At 48.3% G+C, this 20,541-nt stretch overlaps 2 protein-coding genes across 4 annotated transcripts in view; both read right to left on the bottom strand.

The window, feature by feature from the left end:
• Nucleotides 1-3,800: 3,800 nt before the first annotated feature.
• LOC114593437 (serine protease 55-like) lies at nt 3,801-13,464 on the bottom strand. Of its 2 annotated transcripts, XM_077925408.1 has the most exons (4): nt 10,961-13,464; nt 7,986-8,227; nt 6,407-6,549; nt 3,801-4,229 (listed from the first exon to the last, which is right to left on the bottom strand). In XM_077925408.1, the coding sequence occupies exons 2-4, from the start codon at nt 8,173-8,175 to the stop codon at nt 3,822-3,824; spliced, it is 741 nt and encodes a 246-aa protein (XP_077781534.1). In that variant the 5' UTR covers nt 8,176-8,227; nt 10,961-13,464; the 3' UTR covers nt 3,801-3,821. The 2 variants fall into 2 exon arrangements, with proteins under 2 accessions (XP_077781534.1, XP_077781533.1); XM_077925407.1 differs by lacking the exon at nt 10,961-13,464 and having other exon boundaries at nt 7,986-10,910.
• Nucleotides 13,465-13,603: 139 nt separating this feature from the next.
• MSRA (methionine sulfoxide reductase A) overlaps nt 13,604-20,541 on the bottom strand; it is a 197,712-nt gene continuing 190,774 nt past the window's right edge. For both annotated transcript variants that reach the window (XM_028725205.2, XM_028725202.2), the window contains one exon: nt 13,604-15,479. In XM_028725205.2, coding sequence (XP_028581038.2) covers nt 15,321-15,479 — 159 coding nt within the window. In that variant the 3' untranslated portion in view covers nt 13,604-15,320. The remainder of the gene's footprint in view (nt 15,480-20,541) is intronic.

Below are 20,541 nucleotides of genomic sequence, written 5' to 3'. Positions count from 1 at the left end.
ACTGTATAAAGGTACAGCACCCTGGTTTTGCAAGAGGGCGGTCTAGAAATACTTTTATAACTCAAATCAATATGAACATAAAGTCTTCTCTTGCTTTGCAAAGAAAGGAACCTCGTCCCCCTGGCATCTCCCACTGCCTTGCCAGGCGCTAGGAAGAACAGCAAAGTCCCACAGGGCAGCACAGAAAGGCACTTATGCGCTGGCATGACCAGCTAGGGAAAGACTCTCAGAAACCAAGTCTCGCCTCTCCACAACTATTCCTTTCCCAAAAAGAGTTTGCCCAGTATGAAGAAGAGCCGCGGAAGGGCCATAGAAGTGACTTGAGGGCCTCGGACATAAGGTTACCAGGTTAATGGGCTAGATTGATGGGAATAAGGACTGACAAAACCCGGAACCAGGAGGAAGGGATGCTGGATAAAGATTGGATTTGTTTATATCTTTCTTTTTTTTCATTATTAGAATGTTTTATAAAGTTGATGAATGATAGAAAAATGTTGGAAGAAATTACTCGGCTTTAGCAAAGATGCTTAAAGAATTATGAAAGAATATTATGATTATAAGAAGCTGGTAAGGATAAGGCTTAAGTTTTAAGTTTTGTTCTATTATAGAAAGATAAGAATTAAAATAGTCTAGGCTAGGGTAATGTAATGATAGAATTTTATGAAACATGGAAAGGAAAGGATTTGTTGGGATAATTAATAACTAGGATACAAAGAAAGGGAGGAGGAGGAGGTCTAAGAAAGAAGGTAATGACAGTTAAGGATCTGAAAATAATGAATTTGTTTTTAAATGCTTTTAAAGGCTTTGGATTTTTGTATTTTTGTCACTTTTTTGTTTTCTTATTTTGAATTTTTGTTTCCTCTTTACACAGGGGGAAGGGGTTTTATTCTCTTTTTTTACTTTGTTAACTATTTTTAATCTTTGTATTTTCTTCTGTCTCTATTTTGTTTGTTTTTTCTTTTTGTAATATTTTGAAAATTTTAATAAATATCTTATTTTTTAAAAAAAAGAGTTTGCCCAGAAAGCTCCTAAAAGACGGCATCAGTTTTCAAGCGAGCAGAGGAGTGTTTGCTCATTGCTAGGCAGAACATAAGATATTCCAGAGGAGGAAGAAACCTAGTGGGTGGGGAAGGCAATGCTGCCATCTAGGGGCTTTGCTGAGGAACTACTCCATTCTTTGAACTGACGGTGCGGTCTGCAGCTGGAGACTGGCCCCTGGAGCTGAGTTGGGCCTCCTTCAGCCTCTTCCAAGGAACTATTTGCCTTGGCTAATTGCTTGGCTCCCCCTCTAATCCCCCTGCCCTGCCCTCCCTCTCCCATGCTCCCCACTGATGTGCTGCTTGCCAAAAGGAATGAGAGCAGTACATGTGAAAAGGATCTAGGAGTCTTGGTTGACCACAAACTTGACATGAGCCAACAGTCTGATGCGGCAGCTAAAAAAGCCAATGCAATTCTGGGCCTCATCAATAGGAGTATAGCATCTAGATCAAGGGAAGTAATAGTACCACTGTATTCTGCTCTGGTCAGACCTCACCTGGAGTACTGTGTCCAGTTCTGGGCACCACAGTTCAAGAAGGACACTGACAAACTGGAACGTGTCCAGAGGAGGGCAACCAAAATGGTCAAAGGCCTGGAAACGATGCCTTAGGAGGAACGGCTAAGGGAGCTGGGCATGTTTAGCCTGGAGAAGAGGAGGTTAAGGGGTGATATGATAGCCATGTTCAAATATATAAAAGGATGTCACATAGAGGAGGGAGAAAGGTTGTTTTCTGCTGCTCCAGAGAAGCGGACACGGAGCAATGGATCCAAACTACAAGAAAGAAGATTCCACCTAAACATTAGGAAGAACTTCCTGACAGTAAGAGCTGTTGGACAGTGGAATTGGCTGCCAAGGAGTGTGGTGGAGTCTCCGTCTTTGGAGGTCTTTAAGCAGAGGCTTGACAACCATATGTCAGGAGTGCTCTGATGGTGTTTCCTGCTTGGCAGGGGGTTGGACTCGATGGCCCTTGTGGTCTATTCCAACTCGATGATTCTATGATTCTATGAATGCAGCATCCATTGAAAGATCCATGGGGATAAGTACTGTATTTTTCTGTGTATAACACGCCCCCATGTATAAGACACCCCCTATTTGGGAGGATTCCTAATTGAGAAAATGGGGGGAGATTGTATCTGTGTACAAGACGACCCTCAATTCTGAACATAATTTTAAAATTAAAAAAAACCTAGTCTTATACATGGAAAAGTACGGTAAAAGGTAAAGGTACCCCTGACCATTAGGTCCAGTCGTGGCTGACTCTGGCTGACTCATGTGGCCAACATGACTAAGCCGCTTCTGGCGAACCAGAGCAGCACACGGAAACGCCGTTTACCTTCCCGCCGGAGCAGTACCTATTTATATACTTGCACTTTGACGTGCTTTTGAATTGCTAGGTGGGCTTAGTCCTGCTGGCCACATGACCCGGAAGCTATACGCCAGCCCCCTCGGCCAATAAAGCGAGATGAGCGCCACAACCCCAGAGTCAGACATGACTGGACCTAATGGCCAGGGGTCCCTTTACCTTTAAAACTGTGTGGAAGTGTATGCCTTTGCAAAGTGTTATTTTAAACAACAACTAGTATTTATTATTTTTTGTACTGGTTTTTTAAATGTAATTGTTGTAGTTTTAAAATTACAAGGGAAGGCATAAAATTACAGAAGGGGGAAAAAGAAAGGGGTGAGAGAAGATACCAAAAGAAAAGCAGTATCAGAGCAGACATGGAGAAAGATTACACTTGTTGAGGTTTAACAAATACTTCTACATATTTGGAAAAGAAAATATCACAGTAACTGCCAATATGTTGAATGCAGAATGGGTTAAACAAAAACGTTAATCTCAATCTTTAGTGATGTTTTTATCTACCTCATTGTAATTTTGCATGCTGAATGCCGCCTTGGTATATTTTTTTAGGTAAGCATTTCTGTTTTATCTAAGAAATAAATGGTCGGTACTATTGATTCGAATGCCTAATACATGCCAGGAGCTGCACAGAGATAAAGAAAGTTTCTCTCCCCCACCGCCAGTAAACAGCCTAAAAAAAAAACATGACACAGAGGGTGAGGAAAGTGGCAGGAAGAGAGGGAAACTTTCCACAAGGCAGGGAATGGAAAGATAAAGGTGCGAAGGAATAATTCCCATCTCCCTCTGAGAACTTCTCAGCAGCCTCTTTGCAAACAATTGCTCTTATTGTAGATTTGCAAGCATAGTGAGGCAAAAGCCATCAATAACAGGACTATCGGTGATGCAAACGATCCTTCTGCAACTGGCTTCCTTTCAGATGTTGTGGACGACCCCTCCCATCATGATGTCATGGAGACTGAGATCAGGTGACTGACAGGTGAGCGATGCTGCCTGTCTGTCAAAAGGGGAAACACACACTCCTGTAGCATCCTGACCCGGAGTAGCATAATTGGTGGTGCAGGTCTGAGAGAGGAGGGCCAGAGGCAAATTCTGGGTTGCCAGGGGTGGGCCAGAGGTGGTCTGTGGCCTACAGCAGCAGTTTATGTATGTACACAGCATCTTCTGTTGCAGCGCAGCCTCTCCCTGGCTGCAGTGCGCAGTGTAACCACAAGATGTCCCTCCGTATTGCAAAACGTGCCCCTCCGTATTGCAAAACGTGCAAAAATCCCCAAGAAGTCAGCCCTGGGGGAACGTGCAGGAAGCATGTTCATTTGACGGCCCTCAGGTTTCGTTTTTCAGAGCTTTATTTATTTTACGAGTGAAGAAAGCGAGCGAGAACTCTTGCAACAGAGAGAGAGAGCGTTTGCAAAGCGGATTTTATTACAATAAACGGAAAAGCATCGACATCAGAACAGAAGCAACGGCACAGGGGGTGGAAAGGAAGGGAGAGTCAGCCAAACCGGGAACGGGGAATTCAGGATGAGTTATGACAACGTCCACCCCTTCAGGGATTAATGGTTTTTCTTCCTCAGCTGTTACCTCTTCGAACTCAGCCAAACCGGGAGGAGGGATTTCGGAATCGGCTACGACGACGTCCACTCCTTCGGGGATAAATGGTTTCCCTTCCTCGGCCGTAACCTCTTCTATCCAGTTGAGGTAGCTGAAAACCACAGTGTAGACAGCGGGACTGCCCTTTCCTTCGCAGGCCTCCCCATGACTGCCTAGTCCAACCACAAACCATCTCCTGTCTTCTCCGGAAGTGCAAACCAAAGGAGCCCCGCTGTCATCCTGGGAGAGGTCAGAAGGAGGACACAAGAGAAAGAGGTCAACGTCCTCATAGAATCATGGCGTCAGAGAGGACCCCACGGGTCATCTAGTCCAACCCCCACAACGTAGGAATCACAGCAAATGAATCCCTGGCAGATGGCTACCCAAACTCTTGCTTACAAACCTTCAAGGTCGCCTATTGCACTGCTGAACAGATCCTACTGCCAGAAAGTTATTCCTAAGGTTTAGTTGGAATTTTCATTCCTGTAATTCGAAAGCACTGTTTTCGGGCCCTGCTTTCTGGAGAAGCAGAAAGGAAGCTGCCAGCTTTGCACTATTATTCACGGTGAGGGGTTGCTACACCCCTGTTGGGTATCCCAAATCTGAGACGGCGCAGTCGCTCTCTCAAGGTCCATAGGCAAACTTTCCTCTCCATAGGCCCCAAAATTCACACCAGATATACCAGAAAATAGTGTGCAAGCGTTGGGAGTTTTCTAGAACCCTGCATCATCAGTCTAGGTGTTCAATGACTAAACATCAAATGACTTTACATATCAAAAGCTTCTCCGAGGTTTAGTGACAATTGGGTTGGTCTAATCATGGAATGCCCCTAACGTGAATTCTGGATTTTCAGTTTTATTGGAAAACTCAGCCACTTTAGTTTTTTGTTTTTTTTAAGTGTTACTAAAACCTTCAATGGAGACATTTTCTGAGCCTGTGTTTCAACGAAAACAAAGGCATATTCTACTCCGTTTACCCCAGTCTCCATTTCATGCCTTTTCTTTGTTATCTCCACCGTGTCAGAGTTGAACATTGGGTGCCCCTCAAGGCAAGAGTCCTCTGCTCTTGAAGTTTCAAAGCCCCCGAGACGTCGAAGGCGCACCATAGATAATAAATAGCAATCATGTGGTTTATAAATAAAAAGGTAAAGGTACCCCTGCCCGTACGGGCCGGTCTTGACAGACTCTAGGGTTGTGCGCCCATCTCACTTAAGAGGCCGGGGGCCAGTGCTGTCCGGAGACACTTCCGGGTCCCGTGGCCAGCGTGACGAAGCTGCATCTGGCGAGCCAGCGCAGCACACGGAAACGCCGTTTACCTTCCCGCCAGTAAGCGGTCCCTATTTATCTACTTGCACCCGGAGGTGCTTTCGAACTGCTAGGTTGGCAGGCGCTGGGACCGAGCAACGGGAGCGCACCCCGCCGCGGGGATTCGAACCGCCAACCATGCGATCGGCAAGCCCTAGGCGCTGAGGCTTTTACCCACAGCGCCACCCACATCCCTTTATAAATGTGGGGTTTATAAATACCCCACATTAATTCCTCACCCTCCCTTGTTCCCTTTCCCTTCTGCATTTTCCATGCAGTTTCAACCACTGCTATTTCTCTAGAAAAAGCGATGCTGGAACTCACAAAAAACACCTCCCTCGTTCTCTTACACAGTGGTACCTCGGGTTAAGTACTTAATTCATTCTGGAGGTCTGTTCTTAAGCTGAAGCACCACTTTGGCTAATGGGGCCTCCTGCTGCCGCCACGCGATTTCTATTTCTGGGTTAGCGGAGGTACTATTTCTGGGTTAGCGGAGTCTGTAACCTGAAGCATATGTAACCTGAAGCGTATGTAACCCGAGGTACCACTGTAATGGCGATGGTGCCCACCTGAGAGGTGCTGGAACTAAGTTCCAGTGAGTTCCGGCTGGGGGGGGGAGAGCCCTGGTTTCAACCCTCTGCAAAACCTCCTCTTGAGTAAAGAATATGCATCTCTTCCTAAAGAGTTTCCGCTCCAGCCACAAGCTCACTCCTCTGAACACACAGTGTGTATCAGTGGAGGCAGAAAAGCTGGACAAGAAAATGAGGAGGGGGAAGGAGAGGGAACAATAAGAGAGGGAAGGAGAAAAGGGAAAAGGGAGGGCGAGGAACAAACATAATCAAAAAGAGGGATAAAGGAACATGAAGACATCTCTCTTCCCCTTTTTGGGACTCAGAACAAGACTGGAGGACGCGGCTTGTATATCCTTGTAGGTGACCAGGACTTCCCCTACTTGTAAGCTTGCTAAAATAAGTCTTCCCCATCTCTCCGGAGGCTGTGCAGAGAAACATTAGCAGCCCCCAGGAAGCCTGGGGAAGAGATCAAAGATCATTACCGCATCCATCCTGCCTCCCCAGCCTGCGGCACAGCAGTACAGGGCCAGGTTCATTATACCTTGCAGGTCTCCTTCCCTCCTTCGTCAGAGACGGCGCACAGCATGCCCTCCGTCAGCCCTTGTACGCTCTTGGAACAGGTCTCCCCGCCGACCAGAGACATTTCCGTTTTCTTTAGCACTCTGGTCGGTGTGTTCTCGTCGCCTGCAGGCACAGAGGAAAGAGGGGGAGGCGGCGCCATTCAGAAATGACGGGAGGAGGAGAGAGGGGTGAATGGGACGGCGGGGCTTCGTTTAGGCCTCACTGCTCTGTGCAGCGCGGAGACTTGTGCTGCTCTGGAATTGGGAAAAGGAGAGCCTGTGTTTCTCGGAGCCCAAGAGGGGCCTCGGATGCTGGTGGCATGGCGTCAAGGCAAAGGGGTTGCACTGCTGGCCAAGGCAAGGGCAAGGGCAAAAAGTCTGGGCAATTCAGAGGCCAAATCTATAGCCTGCCAGCTACAAAGGCTGGTGTTTCCACTTGCTCTAGATCATTTTGTGCTGGTTCCTCCCAGTGAGATCTCGTGGGGAGGTCTCTGTCACAAGCCATCGAGTTCCCAGTTCAATATTAATAATAATAATAATAATAATTTATTATTTATACCCCACCCATCTGGCTGGGCTTCCCCAGCCGCTCTGGGCGGCTTCCAACAAAATATTAAAATACAGTAATGCACCAAACATTAACAGCTTCCCTAAAAAGGGCTGCCTTCAGGTGTCTTCTAAAAGTCTGGTAGTTGTTTTTCTCTTTGACATCTGATGGGAGGGCGTTCCACAGGGCGGGTGCCACCACCGAGAAGGCTCTATGCCTGGTTCCCTGTAACCCCACTTCTCACAGTGAGGGAACCACCAGAAGGCCCTCAGAGCTGGACCTCAGGGTCTGGGCTGAACGATGGGGGTGGAGACGCTCCTTCAGATATACTGGACAGAGGGCTTTCAAGGTCAGCACCAACACTTTGAATTGTGCTTGGAAACATACTGGGAGCCAATGTAGGTTTTTCAAGACTGGTGTTATGTGGTCTCGGCAGCCACTCCCAGTCAGCAGTCTAGCTGCCGCAATCATGCTCAGAATCCAACAGTTTTGGTTTCTCTCCATTTCTCATTCCTAAAATCTCCCTAAATCTTAAGTTTGGTTATCTGTATCTTCCTATCAGTTTGGGGGGAAAGCCCTTTAAAGCTCTCATGAGAATTAATCAGCACCTTAGTACAAATTTATCCCGTTTCTATGCAATTTTGTCACACGCACACATTTTTACAAAGCAACTCTCCCTAACATAATGCATTTTTCTGTATTATTTTACACCAGTACTTGAGTTTTCATGTACACTTTACATGAGCATATGAATTTTCTGCACGTTACTTGGCTGGAAAACTGCATTGCAAAATTAAAATGCGAATTTCAAAGGGGACAGCTGTGTTTGGGTTCGCATGTGGTTTCGGAAACTGGGGGTTTGATCGTTTCACCTTGAAGTGCAGACTGAGCCAATGGATACCTGCGCATTCACACGCCCCATCTGCTCCGACTTACAGCAGTGAGTGTATGTGTGCGTGCGGCAAACTCAGGAGAGCATTTTTGACTGAGCCCTGGACTAGAAAATGCAATACCAGGCGTGGTGGATCTCCAAGTTGCAGCCCAGCAGTCTTGCCACGCTCCAAGGTCCTGTAGCAAGGGCAGGCAAATGGGAGTCCTCTCTTCACCGAACTCTACTGGGGAGGCCAGCAGGAGCAAAGCAACGTCGTTGTTCAGGTTTGTACAGTCAAAGTCCTCGTGGATGAGCACCCTGTCCAACTTCATTCTCTCCAGTTCATGTCCATTCAAAGCCACCACCACATGGAGATCTGAAGGACTTGGGGACAAAGGAAACAGAGGCAGGGCATCAACAAAGATCAAACAATGAACCCCAGGGCTGTGTCCCAACGAACCAATGACTTGAATTAGCATAATTCCAGTTACAGATAGGTAGCCGTGTTGGTCTGCCATAGTCAAAACAAAAAAAATTCCTTCCAGTAGCACCTTAAAGACCAACTAAGTTACCAAGTTAACATACCAAGAACTAACTTAGTTGGTCTTGAAGGTGCTACTGGAAGGAATTTTTTTTGTTTTGAATTAGCATAAAACAGCTTAGAAAGGGCGGGGAGGGCATGTGGGGCAACATTTGTGTGCTGGGATCCATGCGCTCTCCCCCCAACCCCCCACCATTCCCAAGACGAAGCAAAACAAACGAGAGGCAAAGCCTCAGGCTGGTAGTCAGAAAGTTGAAGATGCAGCAAAACATTGCAGTGGGAAACATTCTTGTACAGGTTTCCTGAAAGCCAGCTCTGCCCTTTTTCAGTACACTCCATTCTATTCCCTCTTTGCCCAGTTTTCCATTCCACCCACCCAACAGTTGAGCAGCACTGTCCAATGGGCATGCTTAGTAGTCATTAAGCATTAAGCCATTTGACCTCCCTCTCCTTAGGTATTCTTTTTTTCTAGCACATTCATACCTTGGATATGGAACGCCTTGGCTCCCGAACAAATCGGCTCCCAAATGATTGAAAGCCGGAAGTGAGTGTTCCGGTTTCCGAACGTTTTGGTGAGCAGCCAATCGGATGCCGCGCTTTGGTTTCCGAACGTTTTGGAAGTCGAACGGACTTCTGGAACCGATTCCGTTCAACTTCCAAGGTATGACTGTACACACACACACACACACACACACACACACACACACACACACGGCTGTTCCTCTTACTCCTTGCCAAAGCACCCCTGGGCCACCCACTCGCCTGTCTGGGATGCCCACCCGCTCACCTGGTCCATGTGCTGCCTGGCTGACTTGTCTGTCTTCCGTTCTCTCGTCTCCTTCCTTCCTCTTCGCCCTCCGAGTGTCTCTTTGCACCTTGTCAAAACCACCCCTTCCCCACAGGCCATGTCAAGCTTCTACGGCTTGCCTGGGATGCTTGCTCACCTGGGTGGGCTGCCTGCCTGCTCACTTACTCACCTGGGCCACCAGCTGCCCGCCTTCCTGCCTCCTTCCCTGGTTCTCATCTCCAGTTCCCTCCTCCTTGCCTGTTGCAATGGCCTAACAGCTCTGAGACCCAAGCTTGCCATCACAGTGTAGTTCATAGCACCACCTGTCTGCAGCCAGGTGAACTGCAGCATGACGACATTCTTACATTTTCATTATATATATGTGTGTGTATTTGAACGTGATCCTGCTGATCCCTCCCTGTTGTGTATGGATGGTGCTTAGGATCCATACTCAAAGGAGGCATTCGCGATTATTATATAGTGTTATTATTTGAAGATTGCTCCAAAGAGTGTTTGGAGAGTGAGCTTCCTCAGGGACAAAGGTTCTTTATGGATCATACTCTTAATTCATCCATTGAAATCATAGAATCATAGAATCATAGAGTTGGAAGAGACCACAAGGGCCATCGAGTCCAACCCCCTGCCAAGCAGGAAACACCATCAGAGCACTCCTGACATATGGTTGTCAAGCCTCTGCTTAAAGACCTCCAAAGAAGGAGACTCCACCACACTCCTTGGCAGCAAATTCCACTGTCGAACAGCTCTTACTGTCAGGAAGTTCTTCCTAATGTTTAGGTGGAATCTTCTTTCTTGTAGTTTGGATCCATTGCTCCGTGTCCGCTTCTCTGGAGCAGCAGAAAACAACCTTTCTCCCTCCTCTATATGACATCCTTTTCTATATTTGAACATGGCTATCATATCACCCCTTAACCTCCTCTTCTCCAGGCTAAACATGCCCAGCTCCCTTAGCCGTTCCTCATAAGGCATCGTTTCCAGGCCTTTGACCATTTTGGTTGCCCTCCTCTGGACACGTTCCAGTTTGTCAGTGTCCTTCTTGAACTGTGGTGCCCAGAACTGGTCACAGTACTCCAGGTGAGGTCTGACCAGAGCAGAATACAGTGGCACTATTACTTCCCTTGATCTAGATGCTATACTCCTATTGATGCAGCCCAGAATTGCATTGGCTTTTTTAGCTGCCGCGTCCCACTGTTGGCTCATGTCAAGTTTGTGGTCAACCAAGACTCCTAGATCCTTTTCACATGTACTGCTCTCAAGCCAGGTGTCACCCATCTTGTATTTGTGCCTCTCATTTTTTTTGCCCAAGTGCAATACTTTACATTTCTCCCTGTTAAAGTTCATCTTGTTTGTTTTGGCCCAGTTCTCTAATCTGTCAAGGTCGTTTTGAAGTGTGATCCTGTCCTCTGGGGTGTTAGCCACCCCTCCCAGTTTGGTGTCATCTGCAAATTTGATCAGGATGCCCTTGAGTCCATCATCCAAGTCGTTGATAAAGATGTTGAATAAGACCGGGCCCAAGACAGAACCCTGTGGCACCCCACTAGTCACTCTTCTCCAGGATGAAGAGGAACCATTGATGAGCACCCTTTGGGTTCGGTCAGTCAGCCAGTTACAAATCCACTGAGTGGTAGCATAGTCAAGACCGCATTTTACCAGCTTCTTTACATGAATATCATGGGGCACCTTGTCAAATGCCTTGCTGAAATAACTCAGGGAATTTTATTTTTTTTAAAGACAACTTGCTATCTACTTAAAGGCAATCCTCAGTACTCACAGTTCCTCCGTGTAGCAGTGAGCAGCAGACAGGACCCACCAACTGCTCAGAATCACACCTCCACAGAAATGCAGCTCATTTGATTGGATGCTGGCCTGCCAGGGAAGTATCTCGGAGGCAGTCGTTGCTCCTGATCCTGAGATGGCTTTGAATTCAGGCCACAGGCCACAATGCACAGGGGGCAAGGCCTGTAGCTCTGTCAAGAGATAGCAGAATTATTTTATTCCCTGCAAGATTTGTGCCCATATGGCAGACTAGGGAAAGTGAGCCTGGGCTTGGCTGGAAGCGTGTGTCTTGGCCATGGGCCTTGCAGTACGATGACTTCGTGTTTCAAACCCGTTTTCTTTTCCCCCCTGGTTCCTGTGGACAGCACCAAGACTGAGGGCTTTTTGCCACCTAGGTACCAGGAATAAACGAAGTACCGCGGAAACAGAATCCGCCTACCTGTATGGGAGATTCTCGTGAAGGATGCTAGCAACAGGAGAAGGCGCTGTAGCATTTCAACCTCGTTCTAAAGAGGCCCTCCGTCTTCATGTTCAGACCAGAAGCTACAAGCAGCAATCCCATCATTCCTCATTGTACGGGACATAAGCAATCTGTTTGCCTAGAAGTGACATCACTCACAGTTCCTCCCACGTTGCCAGTCCCCATGTGATGTCACCCACCAGCCTGTTCCCTTGCGGTGATGTCATAATGGAATGCTGGGTCTGGCAGTGAGTTGGAAGGCCGGCAACCTGCGGATGTCTAGCCTCTGTTAAATTCCCCAGGGGGACATCTGAAATACTGAAAGGAGGAAGCGTCACAAGGGAGCCAATGTCAAGATTTGGCAATCCCAAGGAAGAAAAGGGAAGTGGCTTTTCAAATGAGCTTCGTGTGTGTGTGTGTGTGTGTGTGTGTGTGTGTGTGTGTGTACACACACACACACATACACCACACACAAATAACCACCAGTCTCCGGGCATGTACTACCCAAAAACTTTACACCAGGTAGCATAATCCCCACCCCTGCTATTTTAGAAATTAAATTACCGTATTTTTTGCTCTATAAGACTCACTTTTTCCCTCCTAAAAAGTAAGGGGAAATGTGTGTGCGTCTTATGGAGCGAATGCAGGCTGCGCAGCTATCCCAGAAGCCAGAACAGCAAGAGGGATTGCTGCTTTCACTGCGCAGCGATCCCTCTTGCTGTTCTGGCTTCTGAGATTCAGAATATTTTTTTTCTTGTTTTCCTCCTCCAAAAACTAGGTGCGTCTTGTGGTCTGGTGTGTCTTATAGAGCGAAAAATAATGTATGTTAATGTAAAAAAAAACCACCAGGAATCTAGTGACAAATGCATCTGCTCTGTGAGTTTTTTTGTACGCATTTTGGGTTGAAAATCTGCTTTCAATGTATAGGGCATATGGGGCCCAATATGGCAGCTCCTCCAGCTATGTCAGGTCGCAGGGTCGTGATCCAGGTTACCAATAACCAGGAACCTTTTATGCGGTGGGTTGCAGAAATGCCTTAAAAAACCATGGAGATAATGGGCAGGTGTGTCTTGCATCCACGCGCAGCACTTACGAACATAAGAGACCGAGCGAAACCTCTTTCCAAATGGCGGCAGCCCAGCATAGCGATACATATAGCCCCAAACAGCTAAAGGGGGGCATTTGTTTTCCGGAATGAGAAAAACCGCTCCAGACACTTGCTGAGCTCAAGGCCCGTGGTATCCGATTTGCTAATAAATCCAATCTCTTTGTGCAAAAGGCACGGCGGCTTCAAGGTTGCAATTTCTTACTGCTCCTTGGAAATGGGCCTTCCTGTGCCAGAGGTCCTCACCCAGCAGAGGGAGAAAAAATAACACTCTCCCGCCGCCCGGCCAATACTAACCAAAGAGGTGAAGGCAGCCACGAGTAAAGAATCAGCTGCAGCGCTATTATGCTCTATTCCCCTTTTCACCCCTGCACCTGGGAAATTAGATAGGGCCAGTTTCCTTGACGGTGAACAACAGAACAATTCGGAGGTATAACGCTTCCACACAATGTGCTCTGTTACTATAGGAACCATGCCTTCTAAGGATGAGGGGGGCAGCTGGGGAAGGAGGGTAGAATCACATGTTAGACCCTAACCAAGGGCAAACATTGAAAAGGATGGGTGGTGGGGGGGAATGCTGCTCACCACCGAGCCAGTTTGGCCCCACGACCGCGGGTGCCATGCAGCGTGCATGGCCTTGGCACCGAAATTTGTGGGTGCCCGGCCCCTCCATCGGGAATTTCGTGGGTGCCCCGGGGAGCTGGCGCCTACGCCACGTGGCCCATTCCCACCACCCAACTGCAGGGCGGAAGGAGAATGCCCTGAAGCAGTCGTGGGACTGTGGCTTTGAGCACGTGGCCATTGAAACGATCCAACCCACATTTGTTTGCCACGGCAGAGCAGATGGAAGGGGGCTGAACGGTGGTGCAAGGGTTGATTAGATGGTTGGCGTTCCAGCGGCGGGCAACTCTGCAGAAACCTCAGTTATGGAGGGACCTGATCTGTAGCTTTACAGAGGGGAGTGGTAAATGAAACTGAGTCTCCAAGCTCAGGTCGGCAGCCTCGCTGTATAGAGCCAAAAAGCAGCTCCAAGGCTTGGGGTACGTGGACTTGAGATAACAGCACAAGACATCTTTTTTCCTTAGCAACCTGTAGCTCTTTATTGCATTACATTTGATACAGTCTCCTTACCGATCCAGACCACCACCTGGGTCAAGGGAAGCCAGGTTTTTTCAGCTTTCCCCACGTCGCAGCAGCTCTCGCAAATTAAGAAACAACTGCATTCTTTACAACTGAGTGAAGGACTGGGGAGAGAATCACAGGAGTCCTTTCGGTGGGGGTGTGGTGGGAATTGCACACCATAGACATCTGGGGCAGTAACAGAAGGGTACCCATGGGCCGAGGATCTTATAAAACTGCACATCTGATGCTACAGAAATCAAACCTTGCGGCTCCTCCTTCAGTCAAGAGACTTCCCCAAGGTCCAAGCTCTCAATTTTCACACTTATTTCCAGCAAATTCCCTGCCCTGAGAGGATAGCAGAAGCTTTATATGCCACAGCTGCAAAAGCATCTCAGTTGTGCCCACGTAGCTCCCCTCCCAAAATGCCTTCCGACAGAATTAACTTCTGCAAGAGCACACATAAAAGATCTGTGGCTGCCTGAACCCACAGAATTAAGGCATTAGCTGAATGCAGACTGATATAACTGAGCTCTGGCACCAGTTTCAAAACGAATTCACACCATTAGGATTCCATTGTGGGAGAAGAAGGGCCATTCTTGTCATCGCCACCCTCTCTCGTCACATTCTCGCCCCTAAACCGCTGCATGAATCGGCGTTGGGAGATGTGAAGACTGCTTTCCTCACGCTGGGGTGTCATGCTGGCGATACAGAACTCTACAAAACTGGCTTCTAAATCCTGGGGGGGGGGGGGGGGGGGAGTCTGCAGAGCTTGCTCGCTTCAAACCTTCAGCCCAGCCCTGGTGCATGGAGGATGGTGGAGGTTGGGTGACAGGGAAACAACAGAAGCTGGGGGCAACCAGAATATCCCCGCCAACCCTGCAAAATATTCTAACCCCATGAACGGGGCTTGAACAACCGAACGGGGGCTTTGCAAGTATGAGCAAAGAAGCTAGAGGGGTGTGCAGATGTTTTGCTCTTTCTCTGTTGCCTGCTTCTCAAAAGGTTTTCACCCCCCCCATCATCTTGTTTTTCTATCTCTTCTCTCTCCTGCATGGGAACACACAGCCTTGCCTTCCACACCCCCTTCAGATTCCAGGGCTAATGTTGGCACACAATGTGAAACACTCAGTCCATCCCTGGGTTCTTCCATTGCAGAGACTACGCCCACCTAGGTGCTTGTGTTGGGATTCTGAGCCATGTAGATCCCGCAAAATTACACATTACAGGCCTTCCTGGACTGCACCACTTCAGAATGTAGATTGGGGGAGTGCGTTTTTGAACGCTCCCCTTTCGTGTTTTTTTTTTAAAAAACCCAAACGTTTCATGCGTAGAAAAGTAATATTCCAGGCTATGGCAGTACACCAGTTGAGGCATCCGATGAGCTGATTTTTACTTACATGGAGGAGCATGAAACAAAAATGATTTTCCCCATCTGCATCCTGAAGTGGTGGAGTCCAACAAGGACTCCAGGCGTGTGGCTCTGCTAAATGTATAGCTCAGCTCTCAGCCTTTCCTTGCAAGCAGGTGCCTTTGATTTCATGGCATTCACTCGTAGGGAGAGCACCCCGAAGACTGCACCCCAACGGTAGAAAAGATTCAGAGCGTGTCCCTTTGCGCCCGACATCTTGCTTTAAGGTGCTGAGGTGGTCGCAGGAGGAAAGATCGCTTTTAGACGCCGATGGGGCAGGAAACCCCAGTGCCTCCAAGTCCGCAGTAGCCATTCGGGTGCTTGCTCAGGTACTGCTGGTGATATTCTTCCGCGTAGTAGAACTCTGGAGCCTCGCGGATCTCAGTGGTGATCGTGCCGAAGCCATTCTCCGTCAACACCTGCCAGAGGGAGGAAAAGGAGGGAGAATCGCATTAGGAATTGTTTGCACTGAGGTAAGAAATTCATTTGAGTGACCCACCAGCCGACAAACAGAGGATAGAGTCCGATTCAGGAGTCTATAGCTTGGGGGTCTCCACACACACAATTGCACATGTGAAAACTCCCCCGGACTCTACAAACCTGATAGTTCAGGGCTACAAGTTCCAGAGAAGTCTCTGCATGGTGAACTATATCAGGGGTGGCCAACTCCCAAGAGACTGCGATCTACTCACAGAGTTAAAAACTGGCAGTGATCTACCCCCTTTTTTGGGGTTCAGGTCAAAGTTGTTGAGCTCTGTTTAGGAAGGAGGAAGGCCCATTTTGGGGGGGTTCAGGTCAAAGTTGTTGAGGAGGTAAAATGTTGAGCTCTTTTTAGGGGAGTCACAGTTGTTCAGCATCTTTGGGGAGAGAGCCAATGATCTACCGCAGACGTCCAGTGATCTACCGGTAGATCACGATCTACCTGTTGGACATGCCTGAACTATATGCATGGAGGCCCCCTCCTCTATAGGTGGGCGTCAGGAGAGGAGTCCACAATGCCAGGGTGGGGTCTACCCAGGGAGGACATAAGAACATAAGCAGAGCCTGCTAGATCAGGCCAGTGGTCCATCTATTCCAGCATCCTTTTCTCACGGTGGCCAACCGGACGCTCCAGTTCCATGAGAGTTCCTTCCTTATTGTTCACTTCCTTCCATTTCTGGGTGCGTGTTTAAAGAACCTTTTCTCTTAGTTGCATGGCTTGGAGGCGGCGAAAGTGGGGTTTTTTTTACCCCAGCTTTCAGAGAACAAATTGGAAGCAAATTGGTGTGTGTGAAATTACTTTCACTTGCTTTCCAGAATGGTAGCCATCTAGGTCTACTGTACTACAGAAAATGGGGGGGGGGGGGGCGCATTCACTATATACCAGAGACTTGTTACAATCAGCTCATTGCAAAAAACGGATTGCTTTGATCCAATTCCTCCAGGCAACGACTGGCTATTTCCGCTGCTACGGGGGATCCCATCTAATCCCTTTATCTTGCCAAAGTTTTGGGTTGAAATAAATGGTTCTTACATAGTGTAATCTCAGCCAAGATGGAAACAGAATGAGTGGGAGGATTTTTGTAGAGCCAATTTCTCAGAAATGGGGAGCAGCTAATTCTCCATTAGGTAACCTGATATCTGTAATCACCTGGGAGAGACATACGCAGCCAGCCATATCCATCTTGGAACTGAGTCCATAAGCTGACCTCGTAGAAGACAGCACACAGCCCAATTTTGGGTCTTTCTGTTGTCGGGTTTCCCCCCAGTTTTTTTCTTGTTCCCCATCACCCCCTGCTATGCGTAGCATTCCACCTGATTTCGAGTCCTGAGAACTCGAAAGCTTGCCACAATTTTGCAATGTTTTCAGCTGACCTTAATAAAGGCATTGCCTAGCTGTGGATTTGAGGAGTTTCCCCTTCTCCATGGACCAACACAGCTACCTTTGCTTTTTATGTGCGAACAATTTGAATGTAGGAGAAAGCCTGTTGGTTTCCTTGAACCCTGTTTACTTACTTATCTCTTCAGTTTATATCCTGCCCTTCTTCCCAAAGGAGCCCGGGGGGGATGTGACCAAGGGAGCCAGTTTGCTTTAGTGGTTGGCGTGTCATACTAGGACAACCGGAGAGGACAGTTCAAATCCGCACTCAGGCACGGAGTTCAGTGGGTGACCTTGGGCCAGTCTCTGCCTCTCAGCCTAACCCACCTCTCTGGGTTGTTGTGAAGATGAAACAAAGAGCAGGGTGAACTACAACACACAAATAAATAGTTAAATCCTGAGTCTTCGCAGTTAGCGAAGCAGGCATGGCTCCAGGGGGAGGAAAAGGAGGGGGGGGGGAATGTATTTTCCCTAACGGCGGAAAAGGTGTTTGGAAGAATCCAATTCCACGGAGTTGGACTGTTGTTGTTTTGGCTGCTGGCACCATACCGTGGGGAGTCTAAGACGGTGCAAAAAAGAGAAGAAAAGGAAGGCTTTCTTGTTTACATCCAAAGTCTGAAAGTGGTGTGCTGTGAATAAACAAAGGATGCTCCCCCAAAATGCTGTGTCAGCAAAAGGCCCTCCCAGCAAAACAGCTCTGCGGAACATGCCTCTGAGCCCAAGACGTACAGCAGCAGCACCTCAACTTTTGCCTTTCTGTGCTCCCTTTCGTTTATCCAGAGTGCCCTGTTTCTGGATGCCTTCAAATGGCACCCTGATCCTCATACACACACCCATCCGTGCCTTCTCAAGGCAGAGCGACTAAAGCGGAGTTTGCATTCAGCTGGACTTCTGAGCAAAGTCCAATCGTCACCCTGCGGTTTGGGGATAGCAGAAATCAGGTCGCCTTTCTTCATTCCTGGGAACGTAAGATCTGAGAACAGGACGCAACGGGAGGGGGCCCAGGCACCAGTTCTGGCTGGCAGAGAAGCAACTTTCGACCTGTAACTCGCCCACGTTCTCCTAGCAGATAAAAGGAGCCCTCCAGACCCTGCCAGTCTCTGAGCAGCCCACGCGCGCTTGCTGCAGGATCGGCTTCCGACCTTGCTTTTGCCACAAACCTGCTGGTGGCAGCTGATAAATCAGGGACAGGAGCTCAGACTCTGACCTCTGTGCCCTTCCTTATATTGGCCTGCTGACAAAACCAGCTGCTAAAATCCCAGAAAGGGGTCTAGGGTTAGGACAGGCTGTTCAGTCCTGCAGAGGAGACTTTTAAGTTAAAAAAAGAGAGGATAATTTAAAGTGCAAATTGTGCCCTCTCTTTTTTCCAGCTCTCAAGGGCGCTGGGCACAACTCCTACTCAGAGGCTCCCTTTCTGCCCTCCGAACAGGAACTGTGCTTTGCTTTTAACCCCTGAAGATCTGAATGTGAAATATTCACCCGTGAGGCTGGCTGCTTTGATATCTGCCCATCGCAATGGACACCTAAGCTTCTGGCTGCACCCCTCTCCCCCAAATAGCCACTGGACTATGGAGGCCAACCAGACTGTGAGCAAGACGCATTCACCATGATAAATTTATTGGGGCAAGATTGGAGCGGCCCCGTTTCCCATCTCTGGTGGAAGTTGCAGAAGCTCCAATATGAAGGAGAAAGTTAATCTGTGTATGTGACTGAAGGTTTATCCACCTTCTGCCCTGCATACTTTCTAGGCAAAGATATGAACTTTCCCGATCCGTATCCAAGTGTTTGTTTGGTTGTTGTTTTTTGCCCTGCTGCTTTCCTTGAGGAAACCTGATCAATACCACTGAAATGGAGTAGGTTTTCTGTGAATTGCTCCTAATCAGTGGCCAATAGTGGGTTGGGGGGGGGGGAGCAGCAAGGTAACCCCCCCCCATGCACTTGAACAAGAACCTGGAAAGACCAGACCTTTGCCTAGAAATGTGGAGCAAAGTTTAAGTGTGGATGAGCCCTGTGTTTTCCTTTAGACATTATATCAGCATGTACTTCACCCGATCCCATTTTCCTGAAACAGCCCCAATTGACTAATCCACTAGGAAGCCACTCACCCAGTAGTTTGCCCATAATTTGTCTGCTGGGAGAAATCAGGGAAGGCTTCTTTGAAATGGCATAAAAAGCACATATGCTTAGGAATATTAGGTGTTAGGAAGGCAGGAAACTGCCTTGTCTATGTCAGACCAAGAGCCCAGCTGACTCTGTATTGCCTTCAGCAGCCTTCTTCAACCTAGTTGTTTGGGGACTACAGCTTCCCTAACTGGCACAGCCAATAGTCAGGGAGGGAGGGAGCTAGAGACCAAACTATCTGGAGGGCACCTGTTTGGTTTAGATGGGTCTACACTGACTGACTGGGACTCTCCCAGGTATTACGCCTGGGCAAGAGCGGTCCTATTTTTGTCCGCAAAACGCTGGAGATTTTGCAGGGGGTGTTGTGTTCCAAGGAAGGCATGGTTCCAGGATCGGACACCGCTTGAAAACCTTCTTCTGTTTTACTGTGTGTTAGTCCTTGCAGCTATTGCTCTTCTCACCTTGGTAGCTGTATCTCTTCTGGAGGGCTAGCACCTCCCACGCCACATTCCCACCCTACCACTTTAACAGGCACGGTGTCCCCCGGCAAATCCCGGGACTTATAATTTGATAAAGGGTGCTGAGAGGTTTAGAGGAGACCTCTCACAAAGCTACAGCTTCATTCACCCTTAACAAACCATGTTTCCCAGGATTTCTTTGGGGGCGGGGAGCTGTTAAAGTGTATGTGAGTGCTTTAAATGTATGGCAGGGCCCCTCTCTCTGCCTTTTAAACAGGGTGTGGTCTTATAAACTACAGGCTCTGTCCCCCTGTTAGCGTTGATCTCCTCCCCGACTTCCATCCTATTGCTCTCTTTCCAGCCACAGCAGAGGTACCAGATGCGAGAGAGGGAAGAGGCAGGCGAGGGAGATGGAGGGAGGGAGAGTAACAAGGAATGCACCGTGCCTTTCCAAGAGAACTTGGCGTTTGCAGCCCCTCTCCTTCCCTGCCAGCCATGGAACAGCAGTGACTTGGCAAGAGTTAAAGAGACAGATGTCAGTCTCATCTGGTTGCTTTGGCTCCAGTTGTTTGTTCAAAATGAACAGCGAAGCCAAGCAAGCGTGGGGGTCTTTTGTGCCCAGAAAGAAAGGAAACGAGCAAGGCCCTTCTGGTCAGCGCCTCTGACTCTTGAAGCCCATGTTGGTTTACATGGCTTGAAGGAACGTGACGAGGTTTGCGAGGCACAATTGGGAGAGAGAGAACCATCAGGCCAAAACTTCAACAACAGAGAGAAGGGTGTGCATGACAGCCCCTGCGTTTTGTGGAATGTGTAGAGAGGAGCAACGGATCCTTTTAGCATATTCCAGAGCCATGGCATTGACTCGTCTTGAGTGACCAGAAGACCACAATAAGGCCTGTGATGCAAGTACTGATGTCCCATTGGCTTCGCTCAAGCAAGTTCATGACTTTATTACATCATGAGGTCTGGTAGACAAAAGCCTGCTTCTGACGCATGAAATGGACAGAAAGGGGACTGGTTTATACAGGCAGGTAAGTTACCGAG

This window comes from Podarcis muralis, chromosome 3 (assembly GCF_964188315.1).
Source record: "Podarcis muralis chromosome 3, rPodMur119.hap1.1, whole genome shotgun sequence".
NCBI lineage: Eukaryota > Metazoa > Chordata > Lepidosauria > Squamata > Lacertidae > Podarcis > Podarcis muralis.
Note: the sequence above shows the minus strand (reverse complement) of the source record. Positions and strands in the feature narration are given on the sequence as shown.